At 33.6% G+C, this 15,681-nt stretch overlaps 1 protein-coding gene across 1 annotated transcript in view; it reads right to left on the bottom strand.

Moving 5' to 3' along the window:
• Nucleotides 1–15,681, bottom strand: part of LOC111048856 (protein furry) — a 329,691-nt gene that overhangs the window by 56,980 nt on the left and 257,030 nt on the right. Inside the window, exon 19 of the mRNA XM_039431376.1 lies at nt 3,550–3,675. Coding sequence (XP_039287310.1) covers nt 3,550–3,675 — 126 coding nt within the window. The remainder of the gene's footprint in view (nt 1–3,549; nt 3,676–15,681) is intronic.

The raw sequence follows: 15,681 nt of genomic DNA, 5'->3' as shown, positions 1-15,681 counted from the left end.
GCTGTTTTACCAACCATTACATACATTTTCAACAAGTCATTTGAAGAAGGCCTTTTCCCTGAAAACTGGAAGTTTGCTCTGGTTCGCCCTCTAAATAAAGTTCCATCACCCAATAAAGTTGAGGATTTTAGACCAATCAGTATTTTACCTGCATTGTCCAAAGTGCTAGAAAGACTCATTCATGCTCAAGTTGTAAAATTTCTAGACAACAATAGTAAGCTTCATAACTTTCAATCAGGCTTTAGAAAATTCCATTCAACTGAGACAGCTCTGCTTCGTGTCACTGATGATATAAGGTTAGCTATAGACCAAAGAAAATGCACCATCCTCACCCTATTAGATTTTTCTAAAGCATTCGATACTGTTGATCATACAGTCCTTCTGAATAAGTTGGCTATTCTTGGTTTCAGTCACAACTCGTTAGTTTGGTTTAAATCCTATCTATTAGGTAGGAAACAATGTGTATCTGTCGGTGACAAAAGGTCAACTTGGAAAAACGTTATGCATGGAGTACCACAAGGTTCAATTTTAGGCCCTCTCCTCTTCACTTTTTATGCTAATGACCTTTCTTCCATTATCAAATTCTCCAGTTTCCATACTTATGCAGACGACCTTCAAATCTATTTAAGCTGTCCCATAACAAAAATTAATGAAACAGTTGGAATAATGAATCAGGATATCAATTCGATAGTGGAATGGACAAAGAAAAATGGCCTTAAGCTTAATCCCATCAAAACACAACCCATTATAATTGGATATTCTCGTCTTATAAACAATATTGACCTTGAATCGATTCACAAAGTTAGTGTAGATGGTAATGACATTCCTTACTGTAGCTCAGTTAAAAATTTAGGCATTATTATGAATAATACTCTTGACTGGTCAGAACAAGTGAGCAAAACTTGTAAAAAGGTATTCTCAGCCATGCATGCATTGAAGAAAATGCACGATATCCTCCCTAGAAACATTAAATTATTATTGGTTCAATCTCTCATCTTCCCACATTTAATGTATTGTAATTCTGTTCTTAATGATATGCAAGTCACTCTGAATGATAAACTACAGCGTTGCCAAAATTATTGTCTACGTTTCGTCTACTCTCTCCAACGCCATGATCATATCACCCCAGCCCACATTGCTAGTTCAACATTGAAGCTTCCCGATCAGAGGCTTTTTCGAATAGTCAAGCTTGTTAGAGATATCTTGAAATATGGTAATCCGAACTATTTTAAAGATGATTTCAAATTTGTCTCTGAAGGTAGGAGGATAGATGCTTCACATACTAGAACCGGAGAAAGTACTTTAAGGATACCCAATCATCGAACTACTATTTTCACAAAATCCTTCTTAGTCAGTGCCTGTCGTGCATGGAATACACTTCCTGTTTCTATCAGATCTATCGAGAGCCGAGCGAGCTTCAACCTAACTTTAAAAAAACATATTTTGGAACAAATGACTGAAACTGTCCGGCCCTAGAACGATCACATGACAACCATCCCTCACCCATTCCACCAATATAAACCTTTAAACCATGTTATAGAACGAATTGTATATATATATATATATATATATATAATATATATATATATATATATATATTATATATATATATATATATATATATATATATATAATATAAACTCATGTTATTTCAATTATCCACTGCATACTGCTGTATATTACTGAAATTTGATAACCTGATCTACTTTCAGCCTACTTCATTTTATTAATCAATTATTTGATCTTATCTACCTATATAATTATTTTACTTTATCAATTTTCTGTTTTTTTTTTTCTTTTCAATATTCATATTGATTAAAACTTTTACAATATTTCCATTAATAAATAAATCCTTAGTTTAAATAACGAAATTAACGTTTTGGTAGAGAGTTAGTGGGGAGGATATTTTTAATATTCTTCCCAAAGAATGGACATTGATATGTCCAAAGCTCCGCCAATTTATGTAGATGCATAACAATATGATTATTATCTATAGTTATTATATTACAAATTGCTTTTTCATACATATACAGTTCAATAGTTATTTTCTTAGTCTATATTATGTAAATTCATCTATAACTTTGCTGTATGGTAAGCTATTGTATATAAGTGTATAAGCCAGTATATATTGTAATCTACATAAATAAAGTACTCAATCAATCAATCAATCAATCAATTTTTCTCAAGAATATTACGGAGCTCCTGCAATTTTCTCAGAAATGAGACTCATGTCAGTTGATAGGGCTCATGAATAGCTATCCATGGTATAAATTTGAAGAAAATCGTTGGAGCCGTTTTCGAGAAAACCGTGAAAAACATGTTTTTTTTAGTAATTATCCGCCATTTTTCCGGCCATTTTGAATTCAATTTTATTGAATTTCTTATTGTCAGATCCTCATGGTATAAGGACCTTAAGTTTAAAATTTCAAGTCAATCGGTTGATTAGGAATGGAGTTATCGTGTTCACAGACATACACACATACACACACACACACACACACACACACACACACACACAACACACACACACACACACAGACCAACACCCAAAAATCATGTTTTTGGACTCAGGGGACCTTGAAACGTATAGAAAACTTGAAATTGGGGTGCCTTAATTTTTTTTGGAAAGCAATACTTTCCTTACCTATGGTATAAGGGCAAGGAAAGTAAAAATGAAAAGAGTAGTTGAGCTCTAGTGAGCTGATACTGATGATCATATTTTCATCAAAGATGTGTTCTTTTCATTACTATGACTTTCCTTCATAATATTTAGCTATATTTCCAAGTGTTGTTATTTTTTTTAAATACCATACATTTATTCGCTTTTTTAATTGTTGAGGAGACGCTCAAATGATAAATAATTGTTGTTTACATTTGAATAATAAAAAATCGCATATTGAATTGGTCATAATAGTGATTATAGATCACATTAACAAAATTTATTCTAACTGTGATATACTTCAATTATTGCTGAATGAATTTGATATTTATTTCAATAATATTTCAATCCATTTATGCAAAGGAGCAATGTTGGTTAAATGCAATTAAAAGTTTGTTTACTGTTTTGGATTAATTGTTTCTCTAAGTATGAATGAATAAAAAAGAGAAACTAAATTGAAAGTGCACTTCTAATTGCTTTTGTTGGAGTGAGATTATTTGAATGTATGTGAATGACTTATGAGATTACTAGTGAACGGAAGTTTCTAAAAAGAAAAATAAATGAAAATGTATGTAAAATTGAAGCATTAAAATTTTTTTAAGCTGTACTCCTACTTTAACGCAAATTATATTATATAATTCAGAAAGTAGTACTTTTATTGCAACAGAAACTGTTTTTCCTTCATGTATATTAGTTTTGAAGCTCACTAAACATTTTTTTGAGCATGTAATTGTTATCTGAAATTTTGGATGGATATTGTAAGTTGTTTATAATCGTTTATTTTTGGTCAATAAAAATTATTTTATTTGATTTGGTTGAGAGTATGAACTTCCACATTTATCACACTAAATTTTTCCCCAAAAAACTCACTCATATATTTTATGACTGACCTGAAAACATTGGCATTGTAAGTTCGGGGTGCAGCTGAGACAATTGCCTGGAGAGATGCATTTGGGAACGACAGTAAGTAGTTGAAAGGAGTAGATCCAGGGTGCCTCCTCGTTCTCTCTCGCTTCCTGAAACAAAAAATGTAAAATTTATTTTAGAATAGGATTATAAACAATACTTGAAAGGTTATAGGTTCACACAACTCGAGTTGTTATTGTGAAATCTTACCTTAATATTGAAATGCATATTGTAAAATTGATCACTTCAAATCTATTCTATTGATATAATTCATTCTATACTATTCAATTCTATTCATATTACTATTTCGAAGTATTTATAATACAGTATAATATATAATAATTATGTCAACCTTCAAAATTCAAAATCTTCAAATCATTATTCCTGGACCAAAAATCAAGTGACGAAGCCATGTGTGATATCATACATAACCTCAACCTTTGGTCAACATCAACTTTTCTATCAGAATTTTTGGAGAGAAATAGTACAGGCTCAGCCTAGTTCCTTCAATGTCATAACTATATTATGATTGTAGTATTTTGTACAATAAATGAATGAATTCAATTTCATATACGGTAATTAACTTCAACTTCCTTCATTCATAATAATGAATTAATTTTTTATCTATACTGCAGGCTAAGACGTTGGTGGAAGACCCATCTGTGCCTTTGCCTGGAATGGATTTGATGAGGAAACTTTGGTGCAGGTTGAATCGCTTTCGTACATCTACAGGCAGGTGTGCTCAAGCACAGACTACTTGGGGCATAGCCACTGACCCCCACTGCACCTGTGGAGATGTGCAGATGATGCAGCTTTTAGTTGAAGACTGTCCACTGTATTCCTATGAAGGGGGACTCAGGGGTATTCACCTGGCGGATGAGCGTACCATGTCATGGCTGGAGGGGACTGTGGGAGAGCTTGGCATTTGACCTACCAAAAATGAAGAAAGCCCAACGAGACATATTTATGTTGAATATTATAGACCCTATATGTACGTTTGATTGATTAGTTTGTCTATATGTTGTTGTTTGTGTGTTTTATTAATGAACTGGGCCTGAAAAAAGCATAAGCATATATATATATATATTATATATATATATATATATATATATATATATATACACTGCAGGCTACTATATAAAATTTGGAAGCGAGAAAGAGCTCAATTTCGTAACAGAATACACATTATTGGAAAAAAGTAACAAGTGACGCAGTCTATGTTCGACTTTGTCAGTTCATTCATTAAATCTAAATTATTCTCCATGTAAGCTTTTTGTGGAAGTAGAAAAACATGGAAATAACTTTGAGCGACAAAAACCAGAAAGTTAGTTTGGATCATTACAAGCTTTCAACTTCACTGAGGTATGGTTACGTTAACTTGAAACTGTCAGAATAGGTAAAATGGAAAGCACTGATGATAATTTATAAAAAAAATGCTGACAGTATGAAGTGAATCTCACTAGAAAGGGCTCACAGCTTTAACGCTACAAAACATGGTAATGGAAAAACATTTTGACCAACACATTCTAGCTATGACTAATATGTGATGCTTTATATTTTTTATGCCTCCAACTTTCCTCAAACTTTCAACACAAATCCTCGTTACCATAACAATAACAGTAACAATAACAGCATCACAGCATGTTGGCGAAGCCAGAAAATATGAACACAATGTGTTTTCAAAATTGTAGAGAAGTTTAAAAATTTCGATATAGATGGTGTATCTTTTAACAGCAAAGGAAAAGTTTAGAACAGATCTATAAGTATTGATTTTACTGAAAAAACATCAATTTTCTATTCTAGCAAGATTAGAATTGACACCATTCAAGTTTTCAACTGTTTTCCTCATTTTGACTAAGCTGCGTTTACACCAAAGTTATTAACATAATGTTCATTTTCCCGTCCTTATAGATTCTATTGATTAAACGGAGCTTGGCAAACACATATGCACATCATGTGTATGATAAGTTATGTTCAATATAATAGAATCTACAAGGACGGAGAAAAATAAATATTTTGTTATCAACTTTGGTGTAAACGCAGCTTTACTGCGTAGAACTGTTAATTTTTTAATTTCACTAGACATTGCAAAAGCAAAATATTTATTTCAAGCTCACTCACATTTCTTGCTGTACAAACTATGCTTGACATTCGGAAGATTGTAATAGTTCACAGTTATGCAAACTCATAAATAAACATTACTCGAGAATGGCGTAAATAGATCGATGTTGTTGTCAATTGTTCAATCATGACTCCTCTGGTGCAAACTCAACTCAATACTCATTATTGTTCCCAGTTGACTTCAAATTAATCCGAAACAAAAATAGTTTTCTATAAAATTGTCATCTTGAAGTTCAGGAAGCATGTCAATTTGTTTCTCCTGCGCCCTACTTAACAGAATGTTTTGATTCTTCGACATGTGTCTATGTCATGTAGATTAAGGACGCAAGAATTTAATAATGTCACAGGATGATGTGTCAATCAACATACCTGGCTCGCCACCTACTTAGCGCATAAACACATACACAAGCAACTCTAAAACAGCTTTTGACTTTCCAGAAACTGATTTGGATAAACGCTCCATTCATATACGAGTAAACGCTTGCCATGTCAATCACATTGTCCCAATTTCCATAGTAAAGAGTAAAGCAGTCTCTTCTAAGAATATTTTCCAATTTGGAAATATTTCTTAATGGAGATTGATGGATGTATAAATATTGTGAAATTTCACATAGTAGTTTCCAATTCAATTCGATTGATTGCTTTTTCCTCAAAAGTAGTTTATTATTATCATCTCTCACTGAGTTTTTACAATCCCTCTTGGCTTGAAAAAAAATTGTAATGAGAATGAAGATTGCCAGTAAAATAAAGTAGTGCATGGATATTTTGTAAATGAAAGTTAAATATGAAAATTACAATATTCATTATGCTCAGTAACGGTGAAACGAGAGTCGTCTATCAGATACAAAAATGATAACATTGAATGGAGTGTTAGCAGTTTTGAGTCAAAAACTAAGTAATAATATTATTATACTTGATTCACGAATATGATTGTATCTCTACTTCACGGTAGTAGAGATAGGTAGTTTCGAGTTGAAATAAAATTCAACTTATTCAATAAATTTAACAGAATACTTTAATACTAACATCAGGATCGGCATAATGAAATAAAATCCAACTAATTCAATATATTCATTGGACTACTTTAATTCTGATATCAGGATCAGCATAATGCCAGTTCGATTCAACCACAGAAAAGAGAAGGGATGATGACTGAGTGATACGCACTACAAGTGGATACTAGAGATGGTAGAGTAGATGCACTACTAGAGATGGACTATCAAGTAAGCATTGAAGGTGAAATGTATCAAGTGAATATTGACATTATCAAGTATAAATAAATGTAACTCAAATGCAAATTTAATCTGATAACCTCAATACCAGGATTAGGATCACCGACATAAAACGTATAAACCACAACACCGGATAAACTATCGTGCAAGTATTGATGGTGAAATGTATCAAGTAAGCATTGGCAGTAACGAAAATCTTAACCTAACAATGAGCTAGAGTGAGATTCACTCCACTCTGTCAGTATATGGTTGAATGGGAACCGTTGGTCTTATGTTATACTTATGAGGAATGCCGATATTTTCAATTATCCTAACTAAATAGGAGAATGTTCGGGATGCAATACTCACTGTAAATCATTCCTAGACAAGGAAGCAAGGTGAGATTGAACAGTGAAACAGGCTCGCCACCGAAAACCCAACTAAAAATCGCTCAGCCACTGAGCAAAAGCAGTGCCATTGCACAGGGCAGCCGACTCTGTCCCACCAAATTGCACTAGACTACCATTCGATCGTCCTTCTCTCTCCCTCTCGATTCGTTCTTCGCTTCTCAAGCCCTGCACATACACATCGATTTTTGATCGTACGATATTTTGTTGTCCTTATAAATTCTATTAGATGATTTCAAACAGATGATGTTTGTCAAGTTCCGTTTAATCTGATACAATTCACAGGGACGGCAAAATATCGTACGAACAAAAATCGATGTGTGTGTGCAGGGCTTTAGAAGCGATAATTCCACTACTTTTTTGAGTAGTATTTAATAAAGCAGTACAACATGAACAAATTGACACTTATGAATTTGTTTATTTTTTAAAATTAGAATAAAAAAGCTTCTCAGATCATTTATCAATTTATTGACAATTTTGATGCGAGTGAAGTAAACCGTTTAAAACAAATTATAGAGTCGCTTTTTGTTTGTGGGAAATGTAACTTACGATAAGGGCCCAATTAAAGGTCTCACAAACGTATGATACATTTTTAAATTACTGATGTAAAGTGATCCACTTTACTTCCAATAGAATTCATAGATTCAAAATTTACTAGATTCTTCACTGGATCTAGTAGAAAGGAAATCACAAGCCTTCGTAAAGAGAATCTTTACTGAATTTAGTGAATTTGAATCACTTAAAAATAATTCACATCACTTTCAATAGAATTTATTCTCAGTTTCGGAATTTATAGATGAGCATGATGGATATCTTCAATAATCTCAATAGTTTAGTCTTCAATGGGACAGATGACTGTTATATTTCAGCCGGAACCGCTATCCATCGTGTTCATCCAAAAATAAGGAAGTGTACTCTGACCTAGGAGAAGCATTTGGTAGTACATGGGATTAAAACCGGAACCTGTAGGTTGCAAGCAACACTAGCAACGCTACTCCTTGGTGAAAATAATACTAGAACTAGAACTATATATTGATAATTTGTTTTCTATCAAAAAATTCTTAGCTACATCATCCTTCTTACTTGCATCAATAAATTCCGACAGACTGACCACAAGTGGTAGGTCTAATGAAGAATGTGTATTTATTTAAATTATTGGTATGAAGATTTATGAAATATGAATATGAATGAAAAAATTGTCAATTGAAAATACATTATTTAAATATGAACTCAGTCATGGCTTTTCTGTTAAGAGAACTACGATACTGTATTGTGATCAATGGAATTTTAATAGCAACTATAATCGTAACTCTATAACATTAACATTTCTTCCTTTGGTGAATAAATTATGATCTCACAATCTCAACAAGCATTGTTTTAATCCCATTCTGTATTTTGATCGTTAGCTCAACATAAAGAACAAGCTATAACACTATTTCCACGTCGATTTATCGATGGTACAATAAAAACTGCATTTCAGAACTCAATAAAAATGCATTTTAATATCTGCTCACAATCATAGCACATTAAACATCGATAAGCCACGATCTATAGCCTGGTGATGGAAATGCATTCTAGCAAAGGCACCACAAACCACGATTGCGACTCTAGAGAGCTACGAAGAAATAAATAGAAGTACAATATCAATTAAACTCAATTTGTAATTCATTGCGATTTGCGATTCGCACTAATCAACAAATGCCACCGAATCGCGGACACAGCAATTAAATTCCAAATTGAAGTTGAGAGCGTGATTCACACATCATCAATATCAGAATCCATGACATTGTAACAGGAATGCCAGAAGCATCAAGCGAGATTGCTCAATCATGAGAGAGTTCATATTGACTGCAAACAACCTCTCTATTGTAAAACTACGCCTATCACTGATTAAATTAGATACTGTATTCAAAATGGATATTGCAATTGGGTTTACTAAATATTTCATTATGATGAGATTTATCATAGTTTTACATTTTCAAATTGATAAGGTGTGATGATTGTGATAGAATAGCGACCACTTTCCATGTATCCAGGTGTTACACCAAACACCAATATTCCGAGATTAACCCTGAAAGATAACAGGCAAGAGATGACACATTGCGGATATTATTATTATTTAATATTTCGAAGCTTTTTCGGGACCTAGTATTGAAAATTCTTTGAATTTTTAATTAATTTGTTTGCAATCAATTCAAATCATGATCCTTGTCCTATTCAAAAATATTATATCAATAATATGATGTGGCTTATCACATAATATCCATCAATGACAAGATTGATGATATTGACAATGACAAGCAAAAATTAGAAAACTAATACTATATTCGCACACAACAGTGCTAGTAGTGAAAATATAATTCGCATGAGTTCTAATAGGACTACACTCCCATTCAGCCCGGCCGAGTGAGTATGAATGATACCATTAGAACTTATGGGAATTATATTATCACTGTTCACTATCACTGTTGTGTACGAATCCAGCTCAATTTGTTTAGTTCGTAATAGATGTGAACAAGGATATTATTACTATGTCAACAGGATTATACTCATAAATACTGAATCATCTTTATCTATATAAATAAAAGCGAAATGGCACTCACTCACTCACTGACTGACTGACTGACTGATTCACTCACTCGCAGAACTAAAAATCTACCGGACCAAAAACGTTCAAATTTGGTAGGTATGTTCAGTTGGCCCTTTAGAGGCGCACTAAGAAATCTTTTGGCGATATTTTAACTCTAAGGGTGGTTTTTAAGGGTTTAAAGTTCGTCTTTTAGCATGTATATTCTTCTTATTCCAATATCTTAGAATTATTGGAATAATTGAAATGTCCATACCATATGTTAATAAAGAACTATAATCTTGAGAGAGTACCTCTTCGAAACAGTTGTTCTGGTAACTAAATTAAAAATTTTGTCAGGTTGACATTAAGTTGAGTTGACTTTGTTAGGTTGGCACCAAGTTGAAGATTGAAATGCATTTATCCAGGACCTCCTAAATACCAATTTATCCAATTTATACCTAAATACCTATTCAAATTAGGTACAGAGGTTCCGCTGAGGTCTACATGCAGGCGAGCGAAGCGAGCCCGCTGATCTCATTTTGGGACAATCCAGTCGGAGGTCCAGAATTCGGTACAGAGGTTCCGCTGAGGTCTACATGCAGGCAATCGAAGCGAGCCCTCTGATCTCATTTTTGGACGATCCGGTCGGGGGGTCCAGGGGGCGGAGCCCCCTGGCTAGACGGATATGGCGAGCGAAGCGAGCCTGACGGCTAGTGTAATCAATATAATAATCACCTCCTGCATGTCGATTGAATGAACCACCAAGTTTTCAAATTGTAATTGAAAACCTGCTTTAACCTACTTGTTGAAACAAGCTACAGTAATATGGATGAAACTCATTATGCAAATTTATCTCTTTACAAATACAAGCTAAAGATGACGGAAGTTCTGCTCTTCTTATATTAGACGATATTTTGAGTGAAGTATGAAAATTGATTAAGTTTGTTGGCTTTTTGATGCCAAGGGGGAATTTAACCAACCCTTCTTGCGAGAATTCCATAATCAGTGGAAATTGAGGATTATAAAAATGATAAGATGGATTACCTTATAGCGTATATGTGATGAAGGTGTTGACGTATATTACTTTGTTTACTGGAGAAACGTGGATTACATTGTTTATCCCGACATGACAGTCTCACACGAATGATTCTCACAACACTCGTTAATACTGTTTCCATCATACAAAATGGAAAAATTATGACAATTTTATTTTCCTACTCGAGAAGTACAAAATTCTCCATTATGGATTCTCCTGCAATAAACATCAGGTAAAATTGCGTCGTTTTCTTGACTGGGACATTTATGTGTTATCCGAGTTATGCAACATCTCATCCTCATTCCATTGTTGATTATAGAGAAACAACAATTTTCATGTTTTATTAGCTATCTCAGTACACATTTCTTAAGCGAATTGTTGCTATCCTTGAGACGAGTGTTAGCTATGATAATGCATACAGAACAACAATTTTTATATTGTTTTATTAGCTATCCCAGAACAAATTGCTATCCTAAGATAATGTTAAAAAAGTGTTCTTTTCGTAATATAGTTATCAAGTGAAACTATGTTCCCAGAGGATATTGTTACGTAAATAACTTATTTCTCTCTAGATTACTTCATCTCAAAATTTACATCATATTTCCCAGCAAATCAAATTCGCACTTTATCTTGCAAGCTCGTTCCGAGCCATTTTCCTACAAACCTTTTCGAAACAACACGGCCTCTCCTTTCGTTTAAATTTCGCGTTCCGAAATTGCCGCTTTGGATCATCCAATTTTTGTCCGACGAGCCAGCAGGTGGAGTGAATATTGTTAAAGACTTGCCAGCCTGTTTTAATCAGCGCGAAAATTGAATTTTCAACAAAGGTTGTTCAATTATAGGACGTTATAATCGAATGAACTTGTTAATTGTGAATGTACAACGCCGACAGGGGAGGAAACATCTCTTGCTTGCACAATGGCTGCAGATCATACCAAGCTAAATTCTAGCTTATTCGTAATGACATTCTTTAATTTGATAAACTCATCAACTTAATTTCAAAAATCAGAGTCTTCGATGTCTTTCGAGTGCATTAACTGAGAGCTTCAATTTTGAAATTGGTAGAAGTTCAGGAATCTCTTGTGCAGTATGCTAAGTGGAAATCAAATTGAATCAAATTTATTGCCAAGTTCTTATAAATAATTCACAAATACATTCACAAAATTCAGTTTCATACATTAGAAATTTATCAACATTTACAATTACAAAAGCTTTCATTGAAACTGAATAATAATCTAATATATAATATTAGTTCTAGAAAAAGAACTGAATATAACAGCTTTTTTGTAGCCTTTTACCATTCGAAAGTGTTGGTTAGTAGAAGCACTCTTCTTTTTTAAACTTTCACTAGACAGTGCAATGCTAAGTAGTTGTCTCCAGTTCACTGACATATTTTGTGCAACGAACTGTATTGGGAATTTCGAAAAATCAACAACTAATGATGCAGTGTAATGCAGTGAAGAAGTAAAATTTTTAGGCATGATAGGAATCGAACCCGGCGGAGCATCGATTCTTGATCGTTCTTTTCGTTGGTGTTACCTATAATGTCATGTTAGATATACTGCAGACATGACAGTTCACTAAAGATGCGACATTATTCATTATTTATTTATTCTAGATAAAATACATGCCACAGCCTGTAAACCCTGAAACACGAATAAGGGTTATAATTTATGCACGAAATAAAATGGATCATCCTTTGACGTGGCGTCGAACGGTATAGAATGAAGGCAAATGCATGTCGTGGTGGATTTGTGCAGGCTTTATAAAAATATACATACATAATATATAATTGATGGGGAAACTGTGACTGCAACATTAATCCTCCGTCATTGTTTCGAATCCTGAATGGAAAAGTAGCTGAAGGTTGCACAGATTTGAAAAGCGGCTAACTTGTGATCTGCATAGACTTTTCTGCAACCACTGGAGGATCTAGGTTAATGACAATTTTCTTTTATTGTCTAAGAGAAGGCTCTCATTCATCTTTTACAACTGGAACAAAGCTTGGAAAACTTCTCAGGAGCAAAGTTTGGGCTGTCACTCTTGATAGCTATTTTGGCAATCTATTATTCTACTTTTTCCTTCTAAATCATCGAAACTTCCAGAAGCATTTGTGAATCGTAAGCGAATCGTATTTGTGAATCGTCTAAATCTATGGTGGAATAACTTACTAGTATTATGATTGTATTAATGACTTAACATAAAAAAATAATAATAAAAATAAAATCAATGAAATTTAAATTTTGGAAATTCTTAGTAATGCGATAAATAAGATAAAGAATAAAATGATATGGAGTGTTGTCTATTGTTATTTGAATTGTTTATTAATCTTCTTTATGTTTGACTCTTTACTATGAAGTCAGATTATAGAAAGTTTAGTATTCGCATGAAATGTCCACTTTGAATGGTTGTGATATAACTGACAAAACTGCAGCTGTGAGTCCTTTTACCTTCCTCCCTATGTGGAATGAATCGTCCGTTCTTTTGTACATCATTATTTTCAACCTTTCTTCGATACCCTACTAAACACATCCTACACACACTGCTATTTCTAAGTATTGCTTTCGTTCCTCTGATAGCATCACCTTTTCAAAGAAGTTTATATATAAATATCCATCATTTTATCACATCATTCAGAGATTCTGTTGAATTCCACCATAATAAGGGAGAATGAATGAGACTTTGTCAGTTCCACATGCTATTTATTCCATCCAAGTAGTTACAAAGGTCAGAGCATCAATTCAGTGGAATTTCTTAGTTGGACTGTGAGTTGGTGTAGTATAGAAAATATCTGAGCATCTGAAGTCAGTTTGGATAAAATATATATAGCACGTGAATAATGATTGAATATGCATTAATTATATTACTCATGGAATCCATCACACAACCTAACACACATGAAACCATTTTACTACATTATTATGATTTTGGCAGTTCAACATTTCTCTTTTCTCACCTGTCAAAACGATCCACGAACAACGCGTTTGGCGATGATTCGGAAAAAGAAATATCAGTATTCAAGACGGCAGAGTGAACTGCTCCTAATCATAGCTGAGATAGATGATAGGAAGATAACAATTTCTAATGTCAGACACGTCACACCGTTTACTCCGCTCAAAGAGAAATGAAAACCCTCCCGTGACTCAGCCGCTAAATCCCTTGACGGAGTAATTTTCTCCTGTGAAAACTTGTTACCACTTCTCCAACATCCAACCGACATTCTCTTATCAAAATAAATTCTTAGCTGATTACTTGGATTACATTTCTATTAGTTTCACTCAATTTTTCAGGTTATCAGCGTGATAGAATGGATAAAAGTAATTGTATGACAGACATTTCATCACGATTCATTGCATAGTTTTGTTATGATATTCAGTTATTATTACCTAAACAAAGAATATTAAATTTCTTTAATATATTTTCAATTAAATTGATAGAGGTAGCGTTTTCTCACGTATTGGCGTAGTACAATAAGAATAACCAGAGACAATTTAAAAAGCCGAAATTCAAGAAAGAGAAGTGAGACCAAGTTCATTCTTAGACAATGAATTATTATTAAGTTCGGAATCTTCAAAAATTGTACAGAAATATTAACAGATAATAATATGTATATCAAACAGATTGACGATAAAATCTCTGCAGTACTGTATTGTCAAATCGATAAAGCATACTTCCTGAGAGAAGAAAAAGGTGAATTGCCTCTTAAACATATGCATTGCCTATTTTGTATGTTGAGGAGGACAAGGAGAAGGAGGAGGTAAAGGGAGAAAAGTAGTAGTGGTAGTACGATGAGGAGGTGATAGGGTACGAGGAGGAGTTGGGGAAAAGGAGGAGGAAAAGGATGACGAGGAAGAAGAAGAAGGTGAAGAGAAAGAGGAAATTGGAGGAAAAAAGTGGAATTGAGGGAGAGGAGATGGAGAAAAACAAAAATTGAGCTATCAACTGAACTAAATTGAGGAAAATTTAAAACTAAATAAGAATCTTTCTTCAAGTTATGGGTGGAGAATGGAAGGGTAATACGAAAATACACATTAAAAATAAATAGAAGAGAAATTCAAGATGGAAATGGAATGATCAACCAAATAAAATATTGATGGCATGGAAGAATGCAATGAAGGAGCAGAATGAATGAGACTGACCAATAAGGAACAAGTTTTAGATTGAGACTACGCCTTCAAACATACCTACAATCCCCGCCTTCTTTCTCTTGATTGGTCAACGATGTATAACTGGATTTTAGGGGATAGATGACACCGGTTACTGGATGAAGGCGTATTCAACTTATTTTTCGTCACTTGAAGCACCAATGAATTTTAAGTAACAACTTATACTTGATAAATAAATCAAATAAGATTTTCCTAAAATTTTACTTGAAATACTCTCAAATTGATTCTAAAATAGAGACATGAATACTTGTACATCCAATTCAGTAATTTGAATCTTATTAATGATATAGGCTATGGATTTATTAATCCAAGCAGGTTATTTGGACATTGGAGAAGTTACAATTGTATGCACAAGTCAGTTTAGTTTGTTCGATTTATCGAGGTCTGAGAGTACGTAATGAGAGGGGTTTGGATGATATATGAAATTGAGAAAGGATCAGAAGATCTTCACTGTAAATGACCTAGTTTCTTGAAGAACAATTCTACCCACCTACAAATTCAATGATTCTGGAGCCTGTTAAGTATCCCCGACCTATTCATTCTAATCCTGCTTCTCCGATTCAAGTACAAGTTTCAACATTCGAGACATAAGGAAAAGGTCCAACA

This window comes from Nilaparvata lugens, chromosome 6, assembly GCF_014356525.2.
Source record: "Nilaparvata lugens isolate BPH chromosome 6, ASM1435652v1, whole genome shotgun sequence".
NCBI lineage: Eukaryota > Metazoa > Arthropoda > Insecta > Hemiptera > Delphacidae > Nilaparvata > Nilaparvata lugens.
This window is presented reverse-complemented; position numbering and strand designations above follow the sequence as displayed.